Source organism: Miscanthus floridulus, chromosome 4, assembly GCF_019320115.1.
Source record: "Miscanthus floridulus cultivar M001 chromosome 4, ASM1932011v1, whole genome shotgun sequence".
NCBI lineage: Eukaryota > Viridiplantae > Streptophyta > Magnoliopsida > Poales > Poaceae > Miscanthus > Miscanthus floridulus.
Window position 1 is genome coordinate 24,675,936 of NC_089583.1, and position 25,969 is coordinate 24,701,904.

Below are 25,969 nucleotides of genomic sequence, written 5' to 3' on the forward strand. Positions count from 1 at the left end.
GAAAGGAGAGAATACATTTAAGCTTCTTGTGGAACTTTTTATCCCAAAAAAATCAATATCTTAGTAACAGCACATTTCGAACTAAATTTTGAAGAAAAAAAAAACAGCTCTTTTGGTCTGTGGCGCAACTTAGGGTCCCTTTGGAAACCTTGCCGCCGGTCGCTTTGCCAGACCAGACAAAAAAAAATGAATGTTTGGATATTTTGACTGCTACCTTGTTTCTTGTGCTTTCCAGGATTCCTTTCGCTAACAAGGGTGAGCCAGAAAACGGTCTCCGGTAAGCAAGGCAAGCTGGACTCGCAAATGTACCAAACGCACGCTTACTATCCGAACCACGCCACTACATGTGGCTAAGCCACCACATCTGCTCTCTCTCTCCTTCAATATAGTGTATTCTATGAATTTTAAGATAAATTAAGAGAGAATATAAAAGACGTATGTATATTTATTTTATTTTCTAATCAGACGCTATCATCAACGTGATTAATGGTGATTGGTTGATAAGTAGAAAGTATTTAATGTAAAATTAGTTTTTATCCTCAAGAATGCATTATATTTAAGGATAAATTTTGAATGCTATAATATATTGTATTACATGACGGAGGGAGTAGCTGAAGGCTTAGGAACACGTCACACAAGCTAGTGTGGCTAAGGCCTCATTTGGCATGGATCCACTTAACTAGTGAAGCCGATTTTTTAGGTACTGCTCTATAAACAGCTATCTCGGTGGAGTTGCAGTTATTTTGGAACCCTGTTTGGCAAAATAGATCCCGGTAGACAAAGAGATGAAAAGACCATAATACCCCTCTCTTTTTTTCTCCTCTCCTATTTTTCTCCTTTATCCGCTCGTTCCTTCTTCTTCCACGGTTTTTATCTGCTTGTTCCGCATGACCCTAGTGACTATTCTCTCCCCATCCTCGCGCCCCGCGGCCATGACCTCCCTAAGCTCACGCCACGGCCTCCTGGAGCCCCTCCATGGAGGCCACACCCCAGCGGCAATGGCCTTGCGGCGGCCCTATGAGCCTCGGCGGTAGGCGTGCGCCCCGGTTGCTCACACGTGCCCCGACAGCGGCAGCGTGCACACTGGTGGAGGTCACAAGTGCCCCCACGTCTGCGCTACGCCCCAGGTTGGCCCCGTGCATCCCGACGTTCATGTTGTGCTCCGACGGCCGCGTGCACCCTTGCTCGCGCGCACGTCTTCTTCTGCATGCGGGGGCAAAAAGGCGCGTGATGGTCGCCTAGGTCCACGTGTACGCGAGGTGGAAGCCAGGTGAAGCCACTATTTTTTGGCTTCATTTCACCCCAAACCTATGTGAGAGCGGGTTTTAAGGGGCTTCACTAGTGAAGCCATTTCATTTTACCCTATTTGACAAAAAATGACTGCAAATGGCTCCTAAAGCCGGTGGAGAAGCTCTGTCAAACAGGTCCTAAGTCGAACTAATGGTGATGGTAGGACTCGTCACGCGAAGAGATGTGGTATATATATAGTTACATATATCTAGCATGGCATTGCCTAGTCTTCTTCCTCCTCTCCCTTCCCACTCTCTAGAAGCTTGAGCTCCAACTGCTCCATGGTATCATCTCGTTGTTCCCTCCCTTAGGTCTACCCATTCCTTCACGAATTTGATCACCAAGGAGTGGAAAATGTTGTGGGGAGGTATCTCTTCCATATCCTTTGATGTCGCACTGATGTCCTAGCTTCGGTTGGTTAGGGTTATATTAGGTTCTATGGATATTAGTATGTATGAGGTTAGATTGGAATAGATTGAAGGTACCATATTCTTTAGCTTTTTTATAAAGAAACTCAAAAGAGTGCCTCGCTATTATATATCTCAAGGAAAACAAAGGCTAATACACAAGATAGACAACAGGACACAAAACAATCTCTAAAAAAATAAGAGTACATTAAAGACCAAATTTTTCGCCTTCTTCCTTCAATTGTCCAACTGCTTACCTAAAGAAGCTCAAAAATGACACTGAAAAAACAGCAAAGAAAAGGGACACATATAAACACCCTCGCTAAAAAAGGGTTTGAAGACCACAAAAGCCACTCACCATTGACAACTAGATAGAGTACCCACTAAAAGGACATGGACCGGAGAAATCCCCAAGGGACACAAGCTTACAATATTTGATCTTCATAACATAATGTTGGAGATGTTAGACCTTGCTCTAGAACATACCAAAAGAAGAGGTCAAAATCACCACATTAAAAGCCATCCAACTACTTACTCTGAATAAGCACACGAAATGCCAAGATTTGAATAGAATCAATAGATCTGCCAGACCATACTCTCGATAGCTCATCATCGAACGTTGTTGAGGTAGAAAAAGACCAGAGAGACCTTATTCCAAAGCACCATCATTGCCACAATCTCGTTGATGACACCAAAAATCAAACCCTAAATGAACAAGTATCGGTAAACCTCAAAGGAGATGGAATGGAATGCGCAAGGCAAATGTATAACCTATAGGAACATTTCATTTCATCGGTTATAGGTGTGTAGAGAAGTTCATGATCCAGGTTTAGAATAGATGGTCGTACTATCAAGAGAGGCAAACTTGTTTGCATATCGGTCATCTAGTGCCACTCGAGCGATCTAACTTTGCATCATTGCTAGGATCGAGTGGTGTGATGAATTAAGTGATTAACTCCTTTGAAAAATGGTTGTGAAAAGATAACACACTTGCATAAGATGGTAATCACTTGGTGGTGTTAGCACATTTGCAAAGGAGAAGAAGTTGGTGAAGAAAAGGAGTTAAAAGTGCTGGTCACGGGGTGACTGGACGTGTTTCGACATAGCGTCCGGACTGCGTCCGATATTTACCTAGGCGTGGGTAAGCAGACTGTGACCAGACACGTCCGGTATATGACCAGACACGTCCGGTATTTGGCCTAGTCTTGAACAGTGGCTGCAGTTGTGACCGGACTCACAGGAGCGTCTGATCAGCTATGACGCATCAGATCATAGTCAGGACCTCTCAGTGTAGTTTTTTGACATGGCCGAACACTCAGTACTTCGATTAACCTGACGCTGAGCGTCGCGTCCGGTCAGAGGAGGTGAAACGCACAGTGGTGTGTGACCTGATGCAGGGGGCATCATGTCAGGAGGATCAGATGCGTCCAATCGGTCCTAAGGTGCTCTGGGAGCTCTCTAGACTCGACCTGATGCTGCCTCGCCTGCGTCCAATCGATTTCTAGTGTCATGTCTGATCGTGTCTGACAATGGGTGCAGAAAGAGCCATTGGGCGCCAATAGCTATATAGGTTTCAACAAGACATGTGGCAGCAGGGCTACGACCTAGACGCAGTGACCAAACATGTCTGGTCGCCACACCGGACGTGTCCGGTCAGTGTGCAGTTAGCCCAGTGAAGGGGTAATAGCTCTATTTGTTTGTAGGGTTATAAATAGAGCACTTGGCCAACCTTGGGCTGGTTGCTAAGCACACTAGAGCCTTGGTGGCTTAGGTGGAGCTTGAGAGCCCTCTAACTCACTCATGCTTGGTAGTGTTCATCCTGATCGAGTGAGAGAGTGATTCTTGTGCGATTGCATCATGAGGTTGCATTGAGTGGCACTAGGTGATCATGTTGCAAGCTGGTGGTGCTTATTACTCTTGAAGGTTGCCACCTCCTAGATGGCTTGGTGGCTTGTGACTCCATTGAAGCATGCGAGAAGATTATGCGGTGCTCTGAAGGAGGATTTGTGAGGGGAATTGTGCTCAACCCATAGGGATCGCAAAGAGCAACTCTAGTGGAGCGTGTCATTGAGCTATCCTCACTTTTGGGGTAGGTTCTTGCGGTGCCTAACATGCGAGCTTGGCAGGGTGATGCCAATTAGCCACCGAACCACCAAGCGAGTGGTCGACACAACGGAGACTAGCTTGGTGGCAACCAAGTGAACCTCGGAATAAAAATCACCGTGTCATCCTCTTCCCATTGGTTTGCAACCCCCCGTACACAAGCTTGTATTTACTTTCATATATTTTGTGCTTGTGTAGTTGCTCTTGTAATTAGTTAGCTTGTGTCGCTTGCTAGTTACCTTCTTGCTTGTGTAGCATAGAAGTAGCTCCCTTGCGTAACTAATTTGGTTTTAGTAACTTTAGTTAGTTACATTGCTTAGTTTGTGTAGCTAAGTAATTTGCGCTCTCTAATTTGACATTAGTTGCCTTGTTATTGAGCATTGCTAGTGAGCTTAGAAGCTTTGTGCTTTTGCTCACTAGTTGTGTAGGAGCTATCCTGGTTGCTTGAAGTACTAATTGCATAGGTTTGTGTGACATTGCAAGCTAGAATTGTTTAGGTGAGCTCTAGCTAGCCCGGCACCTTTGTTGCCTAATTAGGATCTTATAAGATGCTTAATAACTTAGATAGAGGGGTGTAGTCTTGGTTAGATCGATAGTTTTAATTCCGTATTTGTTTCGGTTAGCCGACGCGTTTAATTTTAGAAAGGACTATTCATCCCCCTCTAGTCCGTCATCTCGACCCTACAAGTGGTATTAGAGCTAGGTCTCTCATTTGTGGTCTTCATCGACCTGAGAGGATGACTGTCTCGTGGGCTAGATGATTATGAGACACATATTTTTGATGGCACAAACTTTGCACATTGGAAAAATCACATGCTTGATTATTTTCGTGCAATGGGACCTAAGTTTTGGTGGATTGTCACTAGTGGTCTCACTCATGTCTTGGACCATAGAAATCTCACCAACGCTCAAAGAGTTCTCTTTGAACTTGATGCACATGCTTATTGTTATCTAATGGATGCTTTGAGCTTTGATTTGATGAAAAGGGTAAACTACGTGGGAACCGCTCATGAGATATGGGAATCAATCAAGCACACCTTCGGTGATTCCTCCACATGGGATAATGGCAAGTTCAAGAAGGAGGAGCCCAAGGAGGAGGTGCGTGAGTGTGTCGAGCATGACCACAATTTGGTGATTGTGGAAGATTGCTCCTACCTCATGGTCAAGTGATGATGATGAAAGATCTACCACAAGTTCACTTGACAAAATTGATGATGATGCCCCAAGTGATACAAATGATGAGTCTACCTCAAGCACACTTGGTGATGATGATGATGATGGTTTCCTGCTCGGGCTATGATTGTGATGCTACTACAAGCCCATCCACTACACCACATTGCTTCATGTCACAAGGTGACACAAAGGTACAAAATGATAATGTGGTTGATCATGTTGATTCATATGATGAGCTTGTTAGTAGACTTGCTAGCATGACCATGTCTTTAGAAAATAAGAAAGCTAAAACAATGAAATTGGAAAAAGAAAACTCATTTCTAAAGAACACATGTGAACAATAAAAGCATCTACTTTATGTTACTACTTGTTCACATGAGGAGCTAAAATTGGCTCATGGGGAACTTAGTGTTGCTCATGATAACTTGGTACAAAACCATGCTTTTCTCACTAAAGAGCTTTCTAATGAAAAATCTAAAACTAGTGAGAGCTCATCACATGGGTCAAATGATCAATCATATATTGTTGCTAACCTTTGTGATGTAGGCAAGAAGCATGTATCCACCTCTTGTGATGATTTATTAGCTATGCCATATTCTTCATATATAGATGCTTGTTCTACTTCCTTGTCTTGTGAGACTAACCTTTTGAAGGAGAACAATGAGCTCAATGAACAAGTGAAGAATTTGAGCAACAAGCTAGAGAGGTGCTACAACACTAAAATCACCTTCGAGCATATGTTGAACAACAAAAGATGCTATGGTGATATGAGTGGCATTGGCTTCAACAAGAGCTAGATCAAGGGAAAGAGATGGGGCAAGAAAAGATGATATAGAAGAGAGATGAAGAAGCAAGAACAAGAGAAGCTCTCTCATTTTATGTGCTTCAAATGCCATGAAGTGGGACATCTTACAAATAGTTGCCCAAATGAAGAGAAGCTCAAGTTGAAGAAAGAAGAAGAGAGGCTAAAGCATGTCAAATGCTTCAAGTGCTGCACATGGGGTCATCTTACCTCTATGTGCCCAACCAAGCAAGTGATGAAGCAACAAGTGATGCCTCAACCAAAGCCACAAGATGAGCAAGAAGAAAAGCCCCAAGATCAACCATGAAGATGGTGATGATTTGATGATGATGAAGAAGAAAACAAGAAGGGGTGGAAAAGCAAGAGAAAGAGTAATGCGTCCAAGGACGAATCAAGACGCAAAGAAAGTGAGCAAGAACAAAGAAGAGAAGATGAAGTTGCTCACATCAAGTGCCATAGTTGTGATGAATTGGGCCACCTAGCTTCGGGTTATCCAAACAAGCTTGATAAGAAGACTCAAGCAAACAAGAAGAAGGAAGGCAATGAGAACCACCACATGAGCAAAGACTAGAAGGCTCAATTAAAGAGAAAGTGCTACTCATACCGGAAAAAGAGACACATGGCACATTCATGTCCCCTAGGTAACTCTCCTAAGCCTAGTTCAATTGATGATGATTTTATGCTTAGGAAGGATGGCAATGGTACCTTATTGATTGCAATTGTAAAACATCCTGCTACTTATACTAAGGTAATGCCTAAGTATGTTGCACCTAACTTGAGAGGACCCAAACAAGTTTGGGTACCATCAAAAAGTGGATGATTGTTTGTAGGTACCATCAATATTGGAGACTTGGTTCAAATGATATTCATCTTGTTGACCATATAGTTGAGCCAAGTATTACAAAGTGATGATCATTATCCTAGTGCCATGACAAGTTAGTGAAGTCCAAATGTGCTACAACATACAAGTACAAGATCAAAGTTGTGGTGACTTCTTGAATTATTTGATGGCTTCCATATATATAAGTTGAAGCTTGCTAATTGGATGATCATGATCTATAAAGGTATATCTCTAGTTGATCTCATTTTATTGAGGTGCATATGAGTTGATTGAATTGAATAAATATGTAATGTTGCTTGCTATAAGATGATTGAATGGATAAATGCTTAGAAATCAGGTTTGGATTGATTTGTGTTGGATAAATTCATGAGATGACTCTTAGTAAGTGGATTGAATAGATATGTCTTGTGAAAGTATTCAAACAAGTTAGTTTTCAAGTTTGATTCACATTTGATGAAGTATGGCTCAAGTGATTGAAATCTGCCCTATATTTGAAGATCTGAGTGAGCTGTGATCTTAGCCATGTTTGAGTGATCAAAACTTATTGTATTCATATGAAAAGTTGTGTACATGCTCTAGACTTATGGTTTTGGAGTGGATCTTGTCAACTATAGTGCAACAGTTTTCAGCATAGGAGCAGTGGTGCAAGATTTGATTGCTGGCAGTTCATATGAAGTCAAATGAAGCTCAAATTTTTACAGTTGCTAACTAACTTAGTGTAGCATATCTCCACCAAAATTTGTAGTATTTGGATTTGTACATTGGGAGATATGGATATTTCTTTAAAGGGTACCGAATCTGCCTGAAAATGACATTTATCGAATTGATCAAGAGTCACATTGATTGAAAGGTCCTCAAGTTGGAAATATATTTATAAGTGATTGAGGCACCTAAGTTTGATTTTGGATTGATACAGAAGCATGACAAGCATAGAGTACAAGGCTATTTGATTGTGAAGTGTACTTGACACACATTTGGTACTCAAATTGGAAGATCAAGATCAAACTCAAGATGAAGATGAAGTTTAAGTTCTAGTGATTATTGAAGATCAATTTGGTAGAAAGAAAATGACTTAAACAAGTAGAAAGAAAAGGTCTTAAAGAAGGATTCAAGAGTACACATCAAGTTAAGTCCATCACATGGATCAATCAAACAAAGTCATTTCAAGAGAGTATCAAGGATGGTTCTTGGAGAGAGGTCACTTCTCCCCATGGGGGACTTGCCGCCTTTTGTAGGTAAACCAAGTGTGGTGTTTGAAAGGCTAAAATAGAAGTGGTGATCTAAGGAACATTTGAGATACTTAGTTGAAGAAATCAATAGGATTGATCTAGAGAGCAAGTAACACCCAAAAGAGAGCTAGTCATGGTAATTCAAGTGGTATTCCAAATAGTTCTCTCAAGAAAGCATTGATCAAAAGAAGAAGCAAGCCAACCACAATAAGAGCTAGTGCACTTGATCTTAAGTGGTTCTCAAATCATAGGGGTGAAGAATGGATTTCATTATTGATGATTGGTCTTCAGCAAGCTTATAATTGTACTTCACATTGCTATTGGAGTAATGAATTGGAATCTAAGTGACTATTCTCTACTCCAACATAGCAAAGGTATCATTGTAATGTGCATGATCATTTCACCCCTTACTAGTATGTGGCTAGAGCATATAGTACATGCCTAATAGGATCATGCATAACAAAAGAAAAGTTTAAAATTCATAGCCTATCACTAATGCTTGAATGGTTGAATGATCTAGTGATAGTGTATAAGTTTGTTCATGAGCTAGTAAACCCAAGTACTAGATTTAGTTTGGATTGCTAACAAGTGACAAGTACAATATTGGCAAGATAACCCTTGCAAGAGGTGTGAAGAAGCTTGTCATTGGTTCAAACCAAACTTAGAAGCTTAGGCAAATCAATTTAGTTCTAGTCAACATTAAAAGCTCATGATAGTGACAAGAGTACGAGAACAAGACAACAATGCAAATAGATATCTAGTTTGGTTGTTTCAAGTGGTGTCTAGATTAACTTACAAGTGATATCCTACAAGTGGTACTCATGAAGATAGCAAGTGTTCAAGAAATGGTTTTTATTGACAAATCCAATAAGTGGTTCCATGCTAGTAAATTCTTCCAAGTGGTATCACATTCCTACACATGGTATCAATCATACAAGATAGTGGTTCCACAAGTAATCCTCAACTTTAAGTGATCATCAAATGAAGGATGCATCCCTCATATATAAGAGCTCAAGTTTATCAAGTGGATGACCCATGCTATGACATAGGGGGAGGTGCCCCACTAATTGGTATCAAGGTCAAGGATCCTACATGAGGTATCTCAAGGGCTACAAGTGGTGTCATTCCAATATTTAAAAGTGTCCATAAAAAATGCAAGATTCAAGTATCAACCATCTACCCCAATGCAAACCTTTGCATCAATAAGAAGCACACCTTTTATGGAAATTGATGACAAAGGGGGATAAGTTGGAACAAAGATATATAAATGCATCATGGGGAGAAATAGAAGTTGGACATAGACAAAGAGGGGGCAACACTGAAGAATGAAGGAGGATAAAAAATTCTTGGACAAGAGAAGCACACAAGTAGGGGGAGCAAGCTTATGAACTTGGTTGTTTGCATTTGATATGTGCATATTCATGTGCTTGCTTGCATTGCATAAGTTTTTAAATTTGATATGCATGCTTGTGTGTTGTATGCTAGTTATAGAACTTGATTGATGATTTGGTAACTAGCATGCATAGGATGGTAGCTAGACTTGTGTTTTTCAAGCAAAAACTAGAACCTTGCTTATAATGTTGATCTCACGAGGTTTCTAGTGTTTTTGTTGTCTAGCTACTCATGGTACTAAGGATGGTGTTAAAATGTGCACTCCGATTGGTATCACACATCAAAGGTTAATTCTTTACACCTTAGAATCATTTGGTCGTAATTACTCTCCCACAATTCCAATCTATGCATATGTGCGAGCTTCAAACCAAACACTCTAGCACATATGTAGGGGGAGCTATTACTACCAATTTGGGTTTGTGCTACTTGTCCAAAATCATTTACACATGGTAAAATTGCTTGGGCAAGCAACATGAATCCAAAAGAGCTTAATTTCCATATCTTTGTAGAAGTTGTCATCAATTACCAAAAAGGGGGAGATTGAAAGATCCTTGTTTGGTTATGGTAATTGAGTGACAACCTAGGTGGATTAATTATATTTAATATGAGATACACAGGTAATTAGTCCACAGGTATATATGTGTGAGCAACATATGCCATGGAGGTGAAATGGCTTGGACTTCTTGCAAAGCTTACACATGTGATGATGAAGGAGCTCATTGCATATGAGACATGACATTGAGTCATGTGACTAAGGTGGAGAAGATCAAGACAAGACTTGGCTTGATGGACCGGTTGCAAGTGTGAAGGGCAAATTGAGTGATGACTTGGCTCCGATGGACTGAAGCAACGGTGAAGAGCAAGGGAAGTCAAGATCGATGAACCAATATAGTCATGTGATGATATCAAGTGGATCATATCATTTGTGAATGGTTGGTGCATGTGTTGCATCAACATCGGAGGAGATGGAATGGAATGTGCAAGGCAAAGGTATAACCTATAGGGCATTTCATTTCACCGGTCATAGGTGTGTAGAGAAGTTTATGACCAGGTTTAGGATAGATGACTGTACTATCAAGAGGGGCAAACTTGTTTGCATATTGGTCATCTAGTGCCACTCGAGTGATCTAACTTTGCATTGTTACTAGGATCGAGTGGCGTGGTGAATTGAGTGATTAACTCTGAAAAATGTTTGTGAAAAGCTAACACACTTGTACAAGATGGTAATCACTTGGTGGTGTTAGCACAGTTGCAAAGGAGAAGAAGTTGGTGAAGAAAAGAAGTTGAAAGCGCTGGTCACGAGGTGACCAGACGCGTCTGGTATTTACCTAGGCGTGGGTAAGCAGACGTGACCGGACACGTCCGGTATTGTAACACCCTAAAATTTGACCTAGATTTAGAAATCACTAAAAATTTGAACTTTTTAAAAATTTGCATAGGAGATAACATATATTGCTAACCTAGATAATTTTTACAAATAAAATAACATAGGAACATAAAAATATATGTCTGACTTTGTGTGTGAATGATTGCTTGACTTGTTGAACTTATGGTGGCACCTTTTTACACACTCATGCATTCAAATTTAAATTTGAAATCATTTAAACATATGCATAATTGAGTTAGGAAATAGAAAAGGGAATTGGAAATTGGAAAAAGCCTCATGACTCATTCTCTCCCTCCTCTCGGCCCATCGCAGCAGCCCAGCCCAGCCCATCCCCTCCTCCCTCCCTTCCTCCCGCGCAAGCTGGCTCACCAATGTTGTGGCCTAGCTCGGCCTAGCCTTGCCCGCTCCCCCTTCTCCCTCTCTCCCACTAACAATCGGGCCCTGCTCGTCAGCTCTGTCGCCTACCTCACGGTAGGCAGCCGTACATGGCACAACACCCACATCAATGCCCCGCCAGTGCCACCCCGATGCCAGTGGAGCGTCAATGGTGGCACGGCAACAGCGAGACCCCATGGCACCCCTCTTTCTCCTCTTCTCCCTCTTCCCTCTCACTATGAACGCGTCAACGGTCGGTGCCATGGTCGCCGCAGTGCCAAGCCACCAGAGTAGCCACCAAGGCACTCCATCATGTGCATGGGAGAGCACCAGGCATGGTGATGTGACCAGATGAGGTCAGCGTCGCGCCCGCATTCTGAATAAGGATGGCCACGAGAAATATCTTGCCGCTAGGACACCGGCTAGCTGGCCTATAAATAGGCCCTGCCAACGACACTCTCGCCTCGCCCTCTCCACCACTAGCTCTGCCAAGGGCAGGAACACCTCATCTCCCCCTCCTCTTCCCCTTTCCCCTCCTCTTTCCCCTTTTCTTCCACTTTTCACCAATTCGGGAGTCCACCGGTGCCATCAGCGCCGCCCCTCTCTTCTCCTTCTCCGTAGTGTCTCTGGCTGATTGGAGCGACCAGGTGAGTCCCCAAGCTTCTCCTTTTCCCTTTTCTATAGATAGTAGGTAGACTAGGTCTATGTAGTGTGCTGCCCACATGAACCCCGCTCTGCTGAACCACCATGGCCATCGGCCATCACCGGCGATGCCACCCTAGGGCACATCACCACCCCCATTACACTTCTTGTTCACCCGCACACATGTACACATAGTTAGATGAGTAGTCTAGGGCCTCTAGGGCCAAGTCTAGTGCATAGTGCCGCTGCGACCACTCCGGTGAGCCGCCACCACCACCACGGGCACCCGTTGCCGACGGTGACCCCGCCACCGGCTGCGGCATGACCCCGTAGACCCTGTCCACCTTTCATCCACCACCTCTGAGGGCTGACGCCACCGACGTAAGTTGTTTTAGCGAGCCCAGCCCCCCTCCCCTATTCTGTCACCAGCGCGGCCACCTTCGTCCGCCACCATTCCCCCTCCTCCCCCTTCTCTGTCTCTGCCAGGTGGGACCAGGAGGAAACATCATTGTCATCCCCCTCCGTCCCTGTTAGTCCCTCCCTCTCTCCCCCTCCTTCACTGACACGTGGGCCCATGGCTTTAATGCCGATGCCGTCATCACTGCTAACGCAAGCAGGTGGCCCACCTATCACACACACCCCTCACACACAAAGCGTGGGGTACACTTTAGAAAATGCTAGGTACACCCAACTAATGTACATAGAGAGTTAGAAATGCATTTTCCTAGCTTAGAAAAATTCCTAGAAATTTTGTAAATAAACTAGATGCATTAAGGAATTAACTATGTAGTTTGCACCTATTTTTATGCACCAAAAATGCATATAAAATTCCCCCTAGTAAATTAGCTATAGAATAAACTTCTAAAATACATAACTTTTAAACCCTAATCTCTTTTTTGCATGATACCACTTCACAAATTCATCTAAAATCAAACCCTACCATTTGCACCTAGTGCCAGCATATAGTTCTATGTTTGCTTTTGCCTTTTCTTTCGCATATAGCGGTAGTCTTATTCGACCGATACGTCCAACAGACGACGGTAATCGTCAAGAGGACGAAGACCTAAATTTCATAGACGTGCTAGAAGGTGACAACGACGAAGGCAAGTCCTAGCTCCTTTCCCTACCATATTGTTTTAAACCACTAAAAAGCTAAAACATGACTATGAGATTATTACCCTATAGAGTGAGCTCGGTTAATGCGACATGATTAAGATAAATGGTTATCTTGTTATTTTATGAGCTCCATACCATGACTAGATTTAGGAATAATAATGGAACCTAAAACTTGTTAAACCTAAAACCAAACCCCGACATGGGGCAAGTAGTGGTAAACTACAGTAGTAGTTTATCATGGTAGGGACGCTTGGAGAGGATTCCTATGGGAGATACTCGCCTTAGTCACATAAGGACCGGTTCGTAGTCCCTCTTGCCTAGTGAGTTATTTCGTATAGCCACATGTCTATATGGGTAGGCTTAATCTCACACCCCATTAGATAGAGGTATAATATCTACTAGGAGGCCGGTGTAGGCAGCGAATTATCAGGAGCTAATACAGGGGATCGGTTTTCTTCCATATCTGGTTGGTGTGGATGCTATGTGATCTTCCACGTTAAGCTTTTGGTTTTTAGGCTGCATTCGAGTCACTGTTTTCTTAGCCATGTTCGAGACATGTTTATCTTTTGTGGTGATTTGGTATCATCATATTTGGGGGGATTTGATATCTTCCTAGTTTTGTGTTCCACCCCCTAAGAAGCCATAGTAGAGTAATATGGACATCTAAGGTCACGTACATGCGGGTACGAGGTCTCGTTAGGTCTATTTCATCCATTGATCATGGATGAGGTTTCACCTATCGTGTGGGGAAAATTTGTACACCTCTACAAAGTTTATTTTAAATCTATTCGAATAGCCACGTCCTTGGAATAGGCAAATGCTAGGATGGGATACTATGATTAGCTTTACTTTTATGTGTAATGAAACCGGTAATAGAATTGATGTTAACCTATGGCACTAGTGGGAATGGTAATACTCCGCTAGGACCCAATCCCTAATTATAATCACCACTACACTTCTATTTCCACCTAATGGTTAGGGCTTGCTGAGTACGTATGTACTCACCCATTATTAACTCACAGACCCCTGGCACAGAAGAAGACTATGACTTCAAAGATGAAGTGTACCACGAGGATTAGGTTTCCTATAAGGAGATATGATCGTAGGAAGGTGACATCGAGGCTAGGGTTTCGCCCACGCTCAAGTTGCCTATGGAATAGGATGTCGCTTCGTTGTATAATAATCTCGTGTTAGAAACCACCAATAATGTTGTTTTATGGCTGTAGCCTTCCGTTAGATATGTAGCCTATGACCATGCCCTTGGACTACTATTGTAAGACCCAATTTCTAGATATCAATAAAGCTCAAAACTTTTTAATATATATTTGTGTACCATCCCTGTGATTAGTGTGTATTTGTGTGTGATCCTAGCATAAATACGGATGCACTAAGGACTCTCAAATTGAGGGGCCAATAGAGTGGTAACAGAGCTGAGCTTTACCATAGGATGAAGCCCTAGGATTGGAAACACGTTAGATAGTTTTATAGTAATAGGAATGACCACAAACCTAATAGTAGTAAAGGCAACAAACCCTTCTCTTTGTCATTTCTCATTTGTGTCGCAAAAATGTTCTAACCCTTGTGGTGAATTTTTGCAGCAATGGACGACATATGGGAATGTTTCGGACTATTTGACCACATGGAGGATTCCCACCGCTCCTTTGGGAGACACTTCAGCGCTTGGGGTACACTGAGCCTCCCACGTACTACTATTGTGAGTGCGATGGGGAAGGTGTACTCCAGTGTGAGATGCACCTACATATTATCGAGCATCCAACAAACACTGAGTTCAGGGTCAGATGCATCCCAGCAATCGGAAGAGAATTGAGTAACACTTGTCAGATTGTAGCACGACGGGCTCTCATGAACATTTGTTAGAAAAATGAAGCAGAAATCAACAACACCCATGGAAAGTTCTTCCTAGTGATGAATCAGACTTCTCTGGTTTGGCGCAAGAAGATTAAGGCATTAGAAAAGGTGAAGCCACAAATGCCGAAGTACACTCCCATGTCTACAGCCAAGTACCTATAAGCCCTCGGCACTCTCTACGAGAACCAGGAGATAGAGTTGAAGATCAAGAACACCAAGCTCAAGGAACCAGAAGCTGAGGTTCAAGCATTAAGGAAGGAACTACTCATGCTAAACTCACAGCTGTCAACCCTGAGAGAAGAAAAGGAATAATGCAAGCAAGAACTACAGAAAGCCCTCGAGTGCCCAAAGACAAAGAAAAGAAGAAGGAGAACCTACTGAGGGAGCAACTATCACAATAGCAAAAAGACCACTGGGGATCCAAACACCATTGGACCCACTTGAATACTCAGGAATGGTTGCTAAGGGACATGCATGTGGATCTCATGATGGGACCTTCACGTGATGCAGTTCTTGTAAAATAAATAACGAGAACTATAGTAACAAGTAGTAGTGTCTAGTACCCAAGTAGTAGTAGTAGTAAGTCTAGTGTCGCTTCAATGTCATTAAAAGTACGAGTAGATGTGTAGTAATCACTCTAGCAGCTGTTGTATAATGCACCCCTGTATCATATATGTATGACTGTTCATGTGATATATGCATTGTGTGTTTGTTTGTGCATGTGTGTCTTTGCTTGCTTGTTATTTTATTTTTCTCACACCCAAATCCTGGAGGATGTCTTTTCATCTTTGCCATTCCATGGCAATAGATGGAACGAAGGTTCAATAGGATACAAGATCACCATAAAGGGCCACCGAAAGGCCGGTTCATAAGGAAGAAGAGCCAGTTGCACCAAGACCTAGAGGCAGGCAGAATAGAGGCAACCGTAATCATAGGCAAGGGCATGAGCAACCCCAACAAGATGACATCGTAAATATAGAAGAAGTACCTAAAGAAAGTGAAGAAGAAGTTGAGCAAAATGTTGGAAATGACCCGGTACAAGAGGAGGAACCCCCGCCTACCTCCACCAACATTGGCAGAAGTGACAGGATCGATAGACTTGATTGATAGAAAATCTTGCAAGAAGGCAGGATAATGGTAATGGACAAGGGAAGATGGCTGCATTCATGAGACTTCACCCACCAACATTTGGTAGTGCAGAAGATGACCCATTGTTAGCCGACGATTGGTTGCATACAATCATCAAGAAATTGAATGTAGTAAGAGCCATCGATAAAGAAAAAGTTATTCTAGCGACTCACCAACTAGTAGGAGCCACCGCTGAATGGTGGGAAAACTACCAAGATGCAACTAACGAGCCAGAAGCCATCACATGGCAAGAATTTATGGAGAAATTCCATGAATATCACATCCTAGAAGGAATCATGGAGATAAAGGCAGAAGATTTTCGTTCACTGAGACAGGGTCCAATGACAGTAAACCAGTACATCAGGAAGTTTATGAAGCTGGTGCAATATGCACCGGAAGATGTTAACTCCGACAAGAAGAAGTAAAAGTGTTTTAGAAGAGGAGTCAACCAGCGGCGAAGCCACAGTGCATGTGTCGGGGTCATGCGACCCCAGATAACTTTGTACGAATCAGTGGAACCCCTGTGTATTCTGGCCAGCTATGACCCCATCAGATTGAGTTCATTGAATCTATGTGACCCCAGCAGCAGTTTAGTCTAGATTCGCCGCTGGAGTCAACTGCATCCTTACTGAGAGCAAATGGTCACCCATAGCTACGTAGATTTTAACACGTTGATGAACCGCACCATTCTATTGGAAGAAGAATGTGTCAAAGGTGAAGGAGAATGGAAGTGCAAATTTCTGATACAACTGTGCTCGCCAACAAGAAAGAACACAATGAGTCCTGCACCAACAACACCGCACCCACAAGGTACCAGTTGACTATGCAATATAGGACTTCCAGGACCAACACTTCACAAACCACACCCAACTACAAGAACAACAGCAATGACAACAACAACAACTAGCCCAATAGTACCAATAACACAACCATAGAGACCTATTTTGGATGCCAACAACCAGGACACCGTGTAGCCCAATGCCCTCTTAAAGCCACAAACTCTGACCCCTACTCAGTCTATATCCAGCAATAAGGTAGCCGCCTCAGGAACTAGATGCTCCACACCTCAAAACTCTAGACTACTGAGAAGGAATGCCCCAAATTTTGGGCAAGGCCGTGTGAACCACCTTAATGCAGAGGAAGTACAGGCAGCACCTGATGTTGTGTATGGTGAGTTTCTAGTAAACGCCACTCTTGCAACTATGTTGTTTGATTTTGGTGCATCGCATTCGCTTGTTTCTGCTTGTTTTGTGCTTAGAAATAGTTTAAGAACAGTGTTACTTCCCACCCCTTTATTAATTCAAACCACTGGAGCTATCCTCAAATGCACCCTCAAGTGCCCTTGAGTGAAGATAATGATAGATGGAGTAGAATTTCAAGCGGACCTAGTAGTATTGAAGACAGAAGGTTTGGACATAATATTAGGAATGGATTGGTTAAGGAAACACCATGGAACTATATCTTGTAGCGATAGAGCAATAACCTTGATAAATCACAAAGGATTAAAGGTAGAATGTCACCCTCAAGCCCCTAAAGTAGAACCAATGGTTTGTAGTATGCAAGCAGCAATCATTGAAGAAGTACCAGTAGTATGTGAATACCCTGATGTGTTCCCTAAAAGTTACTAGGAATGCCACCTAACAGAGATTTGGAGTTTATAATTGACCTAATCCCTAGAACTGCACCCATTGCCAATAGACCCTATCGAATGGCTACCAACGAGTTAGAAGAATTGAAGAAGCAGTTACGAGAGTTACAAGAGAAAGGATATATCCGACCAAGCTCATCCCCTTGGGGATCACCAGTTCTATTCGTGAAAAAGAAAGATGGCAGTCTCAAGATGTGTATTGACTACCGTTCACTCAATGAAGTCACCATCAAGAACAAGTACCCATTACCAAGAATTGATGACCTATTTGACTAGCTAAAAAATGCCAAGTATTTCTCCAAGATATATCTAAGATTAGGCTACTATCAATTGAAGATTTGGCTCAGCGATATACCAAAGACCACGTTCATGACCCGCTACAGACAATATGAGTTCACCATAATGCCGTTTGGACTAACCAATGCCCTAGCGTATTTCATGAACCTAATGAACAAGGTGTTCATGGAAGAATTGGATAAATTTGTAGTAGTGTCCATCGATGACATTCTCATTTATTCAAGAAGTGCTGAAGAACATGAACAACATTTGAGAGCAATCTTGAACAAGCTATTAGCACATGAGTTGTATGTCAAGTTCAGCAAATGTGAGTTTTGGCTACAAGAAGTCGCTTTTCTAGGAACATTATCACCACTAGAAGGAGTAAAAGTAGACCCAGAAAAAGTCAAGGTTGTATCAGAATGGAAGCAACCAACCAATGTGATAGAAGTTCATAGTTTTCTTGGACTAGCATGCTACTACCGAAGATTTATTGAAGGATTTTCGAAGATTGTAGGACCCCTGACAGCCCTAACACAGAAAGGAGAAGAATTCAAGTGGACAAAAGCTTGCGAGATGAGTTTTCAAGAGTTGAAGACCCAGTTGACCACAACCCCAATACTCACACTACCAGATATACACAGAAGCTTCATAATATATTGTGATGCATCTCGACAAGGACTAGGATGCATCCTGATGAAAAATAATAAAGTAGTCGCCTATGCCTCTAGACAACTGAAGAAACATGAGGAAAATTATCCAACACATGATCTGGAACTAGCAGCCGTGGTACATGCATTAAAGATATAGAGATGCTATCTCATTGGAAACAAATGTGAGATATTTACATATCACAAGAGTTTGAAGTATATTTTTGCTTAGCCCGATTTGAACCTACGACAAAGAAGATGGTTGGAACTGATCAAGGATTATGATCTAAGTGTACAGTACCACCTAGGAAAAGCCAATGTAGTAGCAGATGCATTAAGCAGAAAGGCATATTGTCACTACATGACAACTCTAAACCGAAGACCAGAGTTAGCATAGGAAATTCACCAACTAAGTTTGCAAATTATACCGCAAGGCACGCTAAATATGCTACACATATGGACAACTTTGGAAGATCAGATAAAGCAAGCCTAAGACAAGGATGAAGAAATACAATAGTTCAAGGAGAAGAGTAGTAGGAAGGAACTTCTAGGATTCTGAGTTGATGAACAAGGGAAGTTAATGTATAGAGACCGGATATGCGTACCAAAAGATGAAGCACTTCGAAGGTTAATATTGGATGAAGCACACCATTTAGCCTACTCTATCCACCCAGGATCAACCAAGATGTATATGGATCTCAAGCAAAAATACTGGTGGCCTAGAATGAAAGGAGATATCATGGAATATGTTGCCTAGTGTGATACCTGTAGAAGAGTCAAGGCATAATTGAATGTGGTCGCCACCTGGGGGCAACAACAATGCCTTCTAGGATCATGACAAAGTGGTCACCACCATCTTCGGGGGCCTCGTCGTCGCCTAGAGCAGAAGAGATAGGAAGCTCACGGCCCACCAGGTGCTGCCATCAATGCAGAAGACGCTGTCATCAACCCCAACTATCACCCCTGGTCTGAGGTCCCCATCACCTTCAGCAGGGCCGACCAGTGGGCGGACATCCCTTACACAGGGCATTTCCCTTTTGTCCTTGATGCAACCATCTAGAAAGTGCTTTTTTAGAAAAGTGCTCGTCGATGGTGGGAGCGCTCTAAACCTCCTCTTTGTCAGAGCCCTAAAGGAGCTGGGGCTTGGGATAGGAGATCTCACACCCTCCGACTCCTCTTTCTGGAGTGTGGTACCTGGCAGGGCATCCAAACTGCATGGAGAGATCACCCTACCAGTACAGTTCGACATGGCTAGCAACTACTGCATCGAGCACATCAACTTCTACGTCGCTCACTTCAACATCACCTACCATGCCATACTTGGTCGGCCAGCTCTAGCCAAGTTCATGGCCATACCATACTATGCCTATCTAGTGCTGAAGATGCCTTCGCCTGCAGGAGTCCTGGCCCTACGGGCTAACCTCTCCATCACCTATGCCTATGAGACAGAAAGTCTCGCCCTCACCGAAGCCATCGATCTCTCCATCTAGATGGCTAGTGTGGTCACCGACGCCAAGACGATGCCCACCGATGACCTAGAGATCCCATTGCTGGAGCCTCCCCACACATCCGCTAAGTCCAAGGAAACAAAGGAGGTCCTGCCTTAGCCTCGACAACCCCTCCAAGACCATCAAAATTGGGGCTCACCTCGACCCCAAATAGGAAAGCGCGCTTATCTCCTTCCTACGTGCCAATGCCGACTGTGTTTGCTTGGAAACCTACAGACATGCCTAGGGGTACCACAGGAGAAGATCGAGCACTCCTTGAATGTCTCGCCGACTGCCAAACCGATCAAGCAGAAACTCTGACGATTCACGCCAGACAAGAAGGAGGCTATTAGGGTAGAAATAAAATGGCTCCTAGCTGCTAGATTTATTAAAGAAGTGTATCATCCTAAGTGGTTAGCAAACCCTATTCTCGTTCTAAAAAAGAAAAACGAATGGAGAATGTGCGATGATTACACTGATCTCAACAAACACTGCCCTAAAGACCCCTTCGGTCTACCTCGGATAGACGAGGTTGTAGACTCCCCCACCTGGCTATGAACTGCTCTCCTTCCTCGATTGTTACTCCAGCTATCACTAGATATCCCTCAAGGAAGACTGACCAGATCAAGACGTCGTTCATCATGCCTTTTGGTGCGTACTACTATACCATCACGTCCTTCGAACTCAAGAACACCGGGGCAACCTACCAAAGGGCCATCTAGATGTGCCTCGATCAATAGATCGGCTACAACATCGAAGCATACATCGATGATGTGGTCATCAAGTCCAAAACCAGTCGATAATCTCATCGTCGACATTGAAGAAACGTTCGCCAACCTAAAAAGGTACAGATGGAAGTTGAACCCTTCAAAGTGCATCTTTGGAGTTCCATCTAAAATACTCTTAGGCTACATCATTAGGGCCCGTGGCATCAAGCCCAACCCTGACAAGGTCTCTGCCATCACCAACATGAAATAGCCAACTTGCGTAAAGGACATATAGAAGCTTTGCATGCTACATGGCTGCTCTCAGTTGCTTTATATCATGCCTCGGTGAAAAGGGACTACCATTCTTCAAACTCCTCAAGGCCTATGAGCACTTCTCCTAGTCAGATGAGGCAAACATAGCTTTCGAGCAGCTCAAGTTGTTTCTAACAAAGCCTCCGATCAGTGATGACGCCTCGACCAGATGAAACCCTACTGATCTACATCGCCGCCACTTGCATCGTTAGCACAGCCATACATCATCGAACATGAGGAGGCCGAGCACACCTATAAGGTGCAACATCTAGGTCTACTTCATCAGTGAGGTCCTTAATGGGCCCAAGACTCATTATCCTCAAGTTCAGAAACTGCTATACGCTATTCTGATCATGTCACGCAAGCTCCGCCATTACTTCGAGTATTACAAGATCGCCGTGGTCACTGAGTTACCTCTGGGGGACATTCTCCACAACAAAGAGGCCAATGACCACATCATTAAGTGGGCTATTGAGCTTGGCACTTACTCCATTGAATTTAGAAGCAGGCCTACCATCAAGTCACAGGCGCTCGCTGAATTCGTCGCTGAGTGGACCGAGATCCAAGAGCCCATCCCTGCTACTTGCCCTGAGTACTGGGTGATGTACTTCGATGGTGCCCTCAACATCAACGGTGCTGGTGCTGGCATTCTGTTCATTACGCCGGCCAAGGACAAGCTCCTATATGTTCTCCGAATACATTTTCCAGCCTCCAACAACGCCACCAAATATGAAGCGTGTCTCCACGGACTCCATGTAGCTATTGAGCTCGGCATCAAATGCCTCATGGTATATGGAGACTCCGCACTGGTCATCAACCAGCTTAACAAAGACTAGTCCTGCTCTAGTGAAAAGATGGACGCATATTGCGCTAAAATAAGGAAACTCGAAGGGAAGTTCTATGGTATCGAGTACCACCACGTGGTACGAGATCAAAATCAGCTCGCCGACCACCTATCTAAGATAGGATCTTCTCGCGTCATGATTTCACTTGGGGTTTTCGTTCAAGACCACTTTTGTCTATTAAGGAAGAGAATGAAGTTCAAGAAATTCTCCCCGCCGAGCAGCTGGTACTTATAGTACCTTCGTCGGCCGCCGATTGGAGGGAATAGTTCATCAAGTACCTCACCATCATCGACGTACCTACCGACAAGACTAAAACCGAATGCCTAATCCATCGAAGTAAGCATTACGTGCTGGTGGACGGGAACTTGATGAGGAAAAGTGCCAAGGAAGGCATACTGCAGAAATGCATCACCCAAGAAGGGGGAGTGAAACTACTTCTCGAAATTCACCCTGGTTCCTGCAGCAACCACGTAGCCTCGAGAAACCTGGTTGGCAAAGCTTTTCGAGCTAGTTTTTACTGGCCCACGGCCATCACCAATGCAGATGACCTCGTCCGACGTTGTGAAGGATGTCAATTTTTCGCTAAGAAAATACACGTGCTAGCACAAGAATTGCAGACCATCCTAGCTTCCTGGCCTTTTGCATGCTGGGGACTAGACATGATCGAGCCTTTCAAGCCAGAGCCAGGTGGTTTCTAGTATGTGTACATCGCCATCGACAAGTTCTCCAAGTGGATCGAATACAAACTGCTTGTTTTGGCTACTACAAAGAAGGTAGTCGAGCTCTTCAAAGATATCATCCATAGATTCGGTCTCCCAAATAGCATTATCACCGACCTCGAAACTACATTCACTGGTCATCATTTTTGGGACTTCTGCGAAGACCGATGCATCTCCGTCAAATATGTCTCCATTGCCCATCCTAGAGCCAACAGCCAGGTCGAACTGGCGAACGGCATGATCCTTGATGCCCTCAAAAAGAGGCTATATCAGAAAGAGGAAAAGCATCCGGGCAGATGGCTCAAAGAGCTCCCAGCTAGTCATAGTACCAGTGTGTCTCCTTATTTCTTGGTCTATGGCTCAGAAGCCATACTACCAGTGGACATTGCCTTCCGAGCACATAGGGTGGAACATTATAATGAAGAGCAAGCCACAGCTATTTGGACAGAGGACGTCAATAGGGCTGAAGAAGAATGTCCGATCACCTGCATCCACATGGCCAAATACCTAGAAGGCTTGTGAAGATATTACAACCAGCAACATCAAAGGTCAGTTCATTTACTATCAGCGACGTCGTTCTCCACTAGAAAATAGAAAACCGAAGGGATGCACAAGCTCTCCTCCCCCTAGGAAGGGCCCTACCCGACTAGGGTCTTACTGGCTGTGACTTGTACAGAATCGATATTCCCAATTCATGGCACATCGGGCACCTTATATGTTCTATCCTGGAATCGCTCTAGATATATACTCTCCACTTCATATTTTATGAAGTTTTTGTCAGCCATAATTTGTCTCTATTATATCTCCATTATGGTTTAATCTCCATTTGTGGTCGCTAGCTCTAAGCTACTACTTAACAAACTCCAATACGTGATCTCCATAAACGCTCCACCACGTTTCTCCATATCTCTAAGATATTTCGCCAACCGCTGAGTAGCACACGTTCTGCTCTATGCTCTATGGAGAAGATCTAGTCTCCGATCTCTCCCTACACATGCTACGGGCTCCTGCGCTCTACGTTATGGGTGGTCGGCTGTGGTTCCATGGTCATGCCTGTTCCTCCGACACATGCACGGGCTCCGCACTCGACATTATGGAATACGGGCAAGCCAAGGCTAAGAGCCTAGTAAAGAACTAACTGCTCGAACGCTACTTATACTACGTATAATCGTATTAGGGTTAACACTACAATGATTTTTCATCGAAAATCTGGCAAACTGCATAAATATGCACATGTCACTTTACAACATTTATACATATACATAAATGTTTATATGCTGCCCTCACACGTTTTAACTGTCTTCTCCTAGCCGTTATAGATTATTCTCCGAGCAGGTCATTAGGCTTGTCCAGTCGCCGTCCATCTCACCGAACAGGTCGACGTCACTGGCCAGTTTCTTTGCCATGTCCTCCACCTCATCTTCTAGCTACTGATGCTCCGTCGTGCCCGTCCCTCTAGTGAATCCAACCCTTATAGCTTGAAGGTCAATGATAGGGTAGTGGGATCGGACCACCGCTAGGGCGTGTGTAACGGCGGTGATGGTGGCATCACGGTTGAAGCTTTTGAAGTTCTCCCGTGCCACCTTGCACCTATTGTCACACCCAATTTTAAGGATAAAATTGAATACACAAAACTCAGTGTGTGCCCAGGAATCAATCACACACACAAGCTGACAAATTACATATAGTATCATCACGGTGTCTCATACATCAGAGTTATAATAAAACTTAGTCTTTTACATCACAGTGGAATAATAAAAGATAATAAAACTCTCGTGGCCGTCATTACAAGGAAGGTCAACTAGTTGACCACAAGCCTAATAATCCTCCGGGAAATCCTCATACCCGTTGTCATCTGTTACCCATCCAGGGATTTTTATCCAAGTAAAGAAAATAAACAAGTGTAAGTACATTCCGTACTTAGCAAGCTAACATGGGGTTATGAAGCTCAAAGAGGATAGACTTTGGTTTACTGCAGTTAGCATTTTTAATAGGTCAAGCTTTTATTCTCAAGTATTATCAAGTTATGCTTAAGCTCCCATTTAATTCCCATAAGAACAAATATCAGGGTCAGGTGTACCATATATCATCATTGAACAACTTTAAATGATCATCAACAATTAAACAGTTATTCTGTGAGTTTTCCGGGCCACTCGTAACCATGAGCACGGCTGTTATAATAGTTTGTTACCCTCTGCAGAGGTGGTGCACATTCACCGCGAGTCGTGATCCCCATATGCCCGGGTTAATTACTCCTATGTCACTACCAAGGTGAGCGGGCAGGGTACACTATGAAGCTATTTCATAGGTTTCCCTAACAAGTTAGGGCCGCTAGGTTTCCTTGGCAGGTAGATGTAGGGACCCCCCTTTCCTATGGCACAAATCCATCGCGGCTATACTTATAGGAACAGAGGCAGCCCTATACCCAAAGTGGCAAGCCCCATTTGCGCCAAAAAGGTAACCTCTAACTAGCTAGGAAAGGTCCTATTACTGAGCTAAAGTCAGAGCCATATGACTGTCTCGGTTGCACTATCAGTCCTAGCTTTTGCTGACAGATAAGTCCTTATGGAGGGCCGGGAGCAACATGAACAAAGGTCAGTTGCACTTTCGCCCTATGGAATAGTTGTTATAAGTCATGTTACTCACTTTGTTCCATAGTATCATTCATCGACATGTATATCAAGTTCAGTTAGAGCACTAGCAATCTACCCATATGCATTTAACCCATAGGAGACAAGGAACCGGATAAACAATCACTAGGATGTCCTTACGGGTATCAAAATTAGACACATGCAAATGAGTAATTGATTAAAGTGAAATAGGACATCAAGGAAGGCCCATGTTATACTTGCCTTGGTTCACAAACTCGTGTTGGTCCTGCTGGTCATCGAAGAGTTCTTGGTCTCCAACGTTTTCCTCACCGTCTGAACGCGACCAACACGGCAACATACAACATTCCAAAAGCATTCATGCAAAGCAAACATTCCTATCATTAGAACAGTACACCAACAGTATTGAAATCAAGATAAAATATGTGTAAAACTAATCTACGTCTCGCTACGATCACGTCAACGCGAAGTTCACGAAAAACGGAGCTAAAATGCGAAAGTTATGATTTAAACAGGTTTTCCTATGGCCATATATTTAATTAAATCTAATCATGAAATTAAAAAGTTCTAAACTTGACTAACAGTAGCTCCAACATGTAGCTTATGAAATTACAAAGCTAACGCGATTTGAATAGATCAATTCGGAGCTAAAACGACAATTTTATAAGCGAAACAGTTCAAATGGCATTTCTGTAAATACTGAAAACGTATTTTTGACTTAAGCCGTGGAATTTATGCTTTCCAAACGGGATTGCGCATTCGGGGAAATACGTTTTGGGCTGCGGGTTAGGACTTAGAAAAGTCCAGGGACTCTTTAGCAAAATTACCCACGAAGGGGTAACTTCTAATCCTGGCCGTTGATCTCACGATGGGCAGCTAGGATCGGCCTAGGGGGGGACGACCGGCCGGAACAGGGTCACCGGTGGCCAGGCGCCATGGCCGGTGGCAGTGGACTCGCCGGA

At 43.4% G+C, this 25,969-nt stretch overlaps 1 protein-coding gene across 1 annotated transcript; it reads left to right on the forward strand.

Annotated features, from left to right (window-relative positions):
• The first annotated feature begins 15,780 nt into the window (after window positions 1-15,780).
• Window positions 15,781-16,179, forward strand: LOC136548257 (uncharacterized). Its single transcript, XM_066539855.1, has one exon. The coding sequence runs from the start codon at window positions 15,781-15,783 to the stop codon at window positions 16,177-16,179; it is 399 nt and encodes a 132-aa protein (XP_066395952.1).
• Window positions 16,180-25,969: the final 9,790 nt, after the last annotated feature.

Coding starts and splice junctions, on each gene's coding strand:
- LOC136548257 (XM_066539855.1), top strand. CDS start 15,781: ATGGCTGCATTCATGAGACTTCACCCACCAACATTTGGTAGTGCAGAA.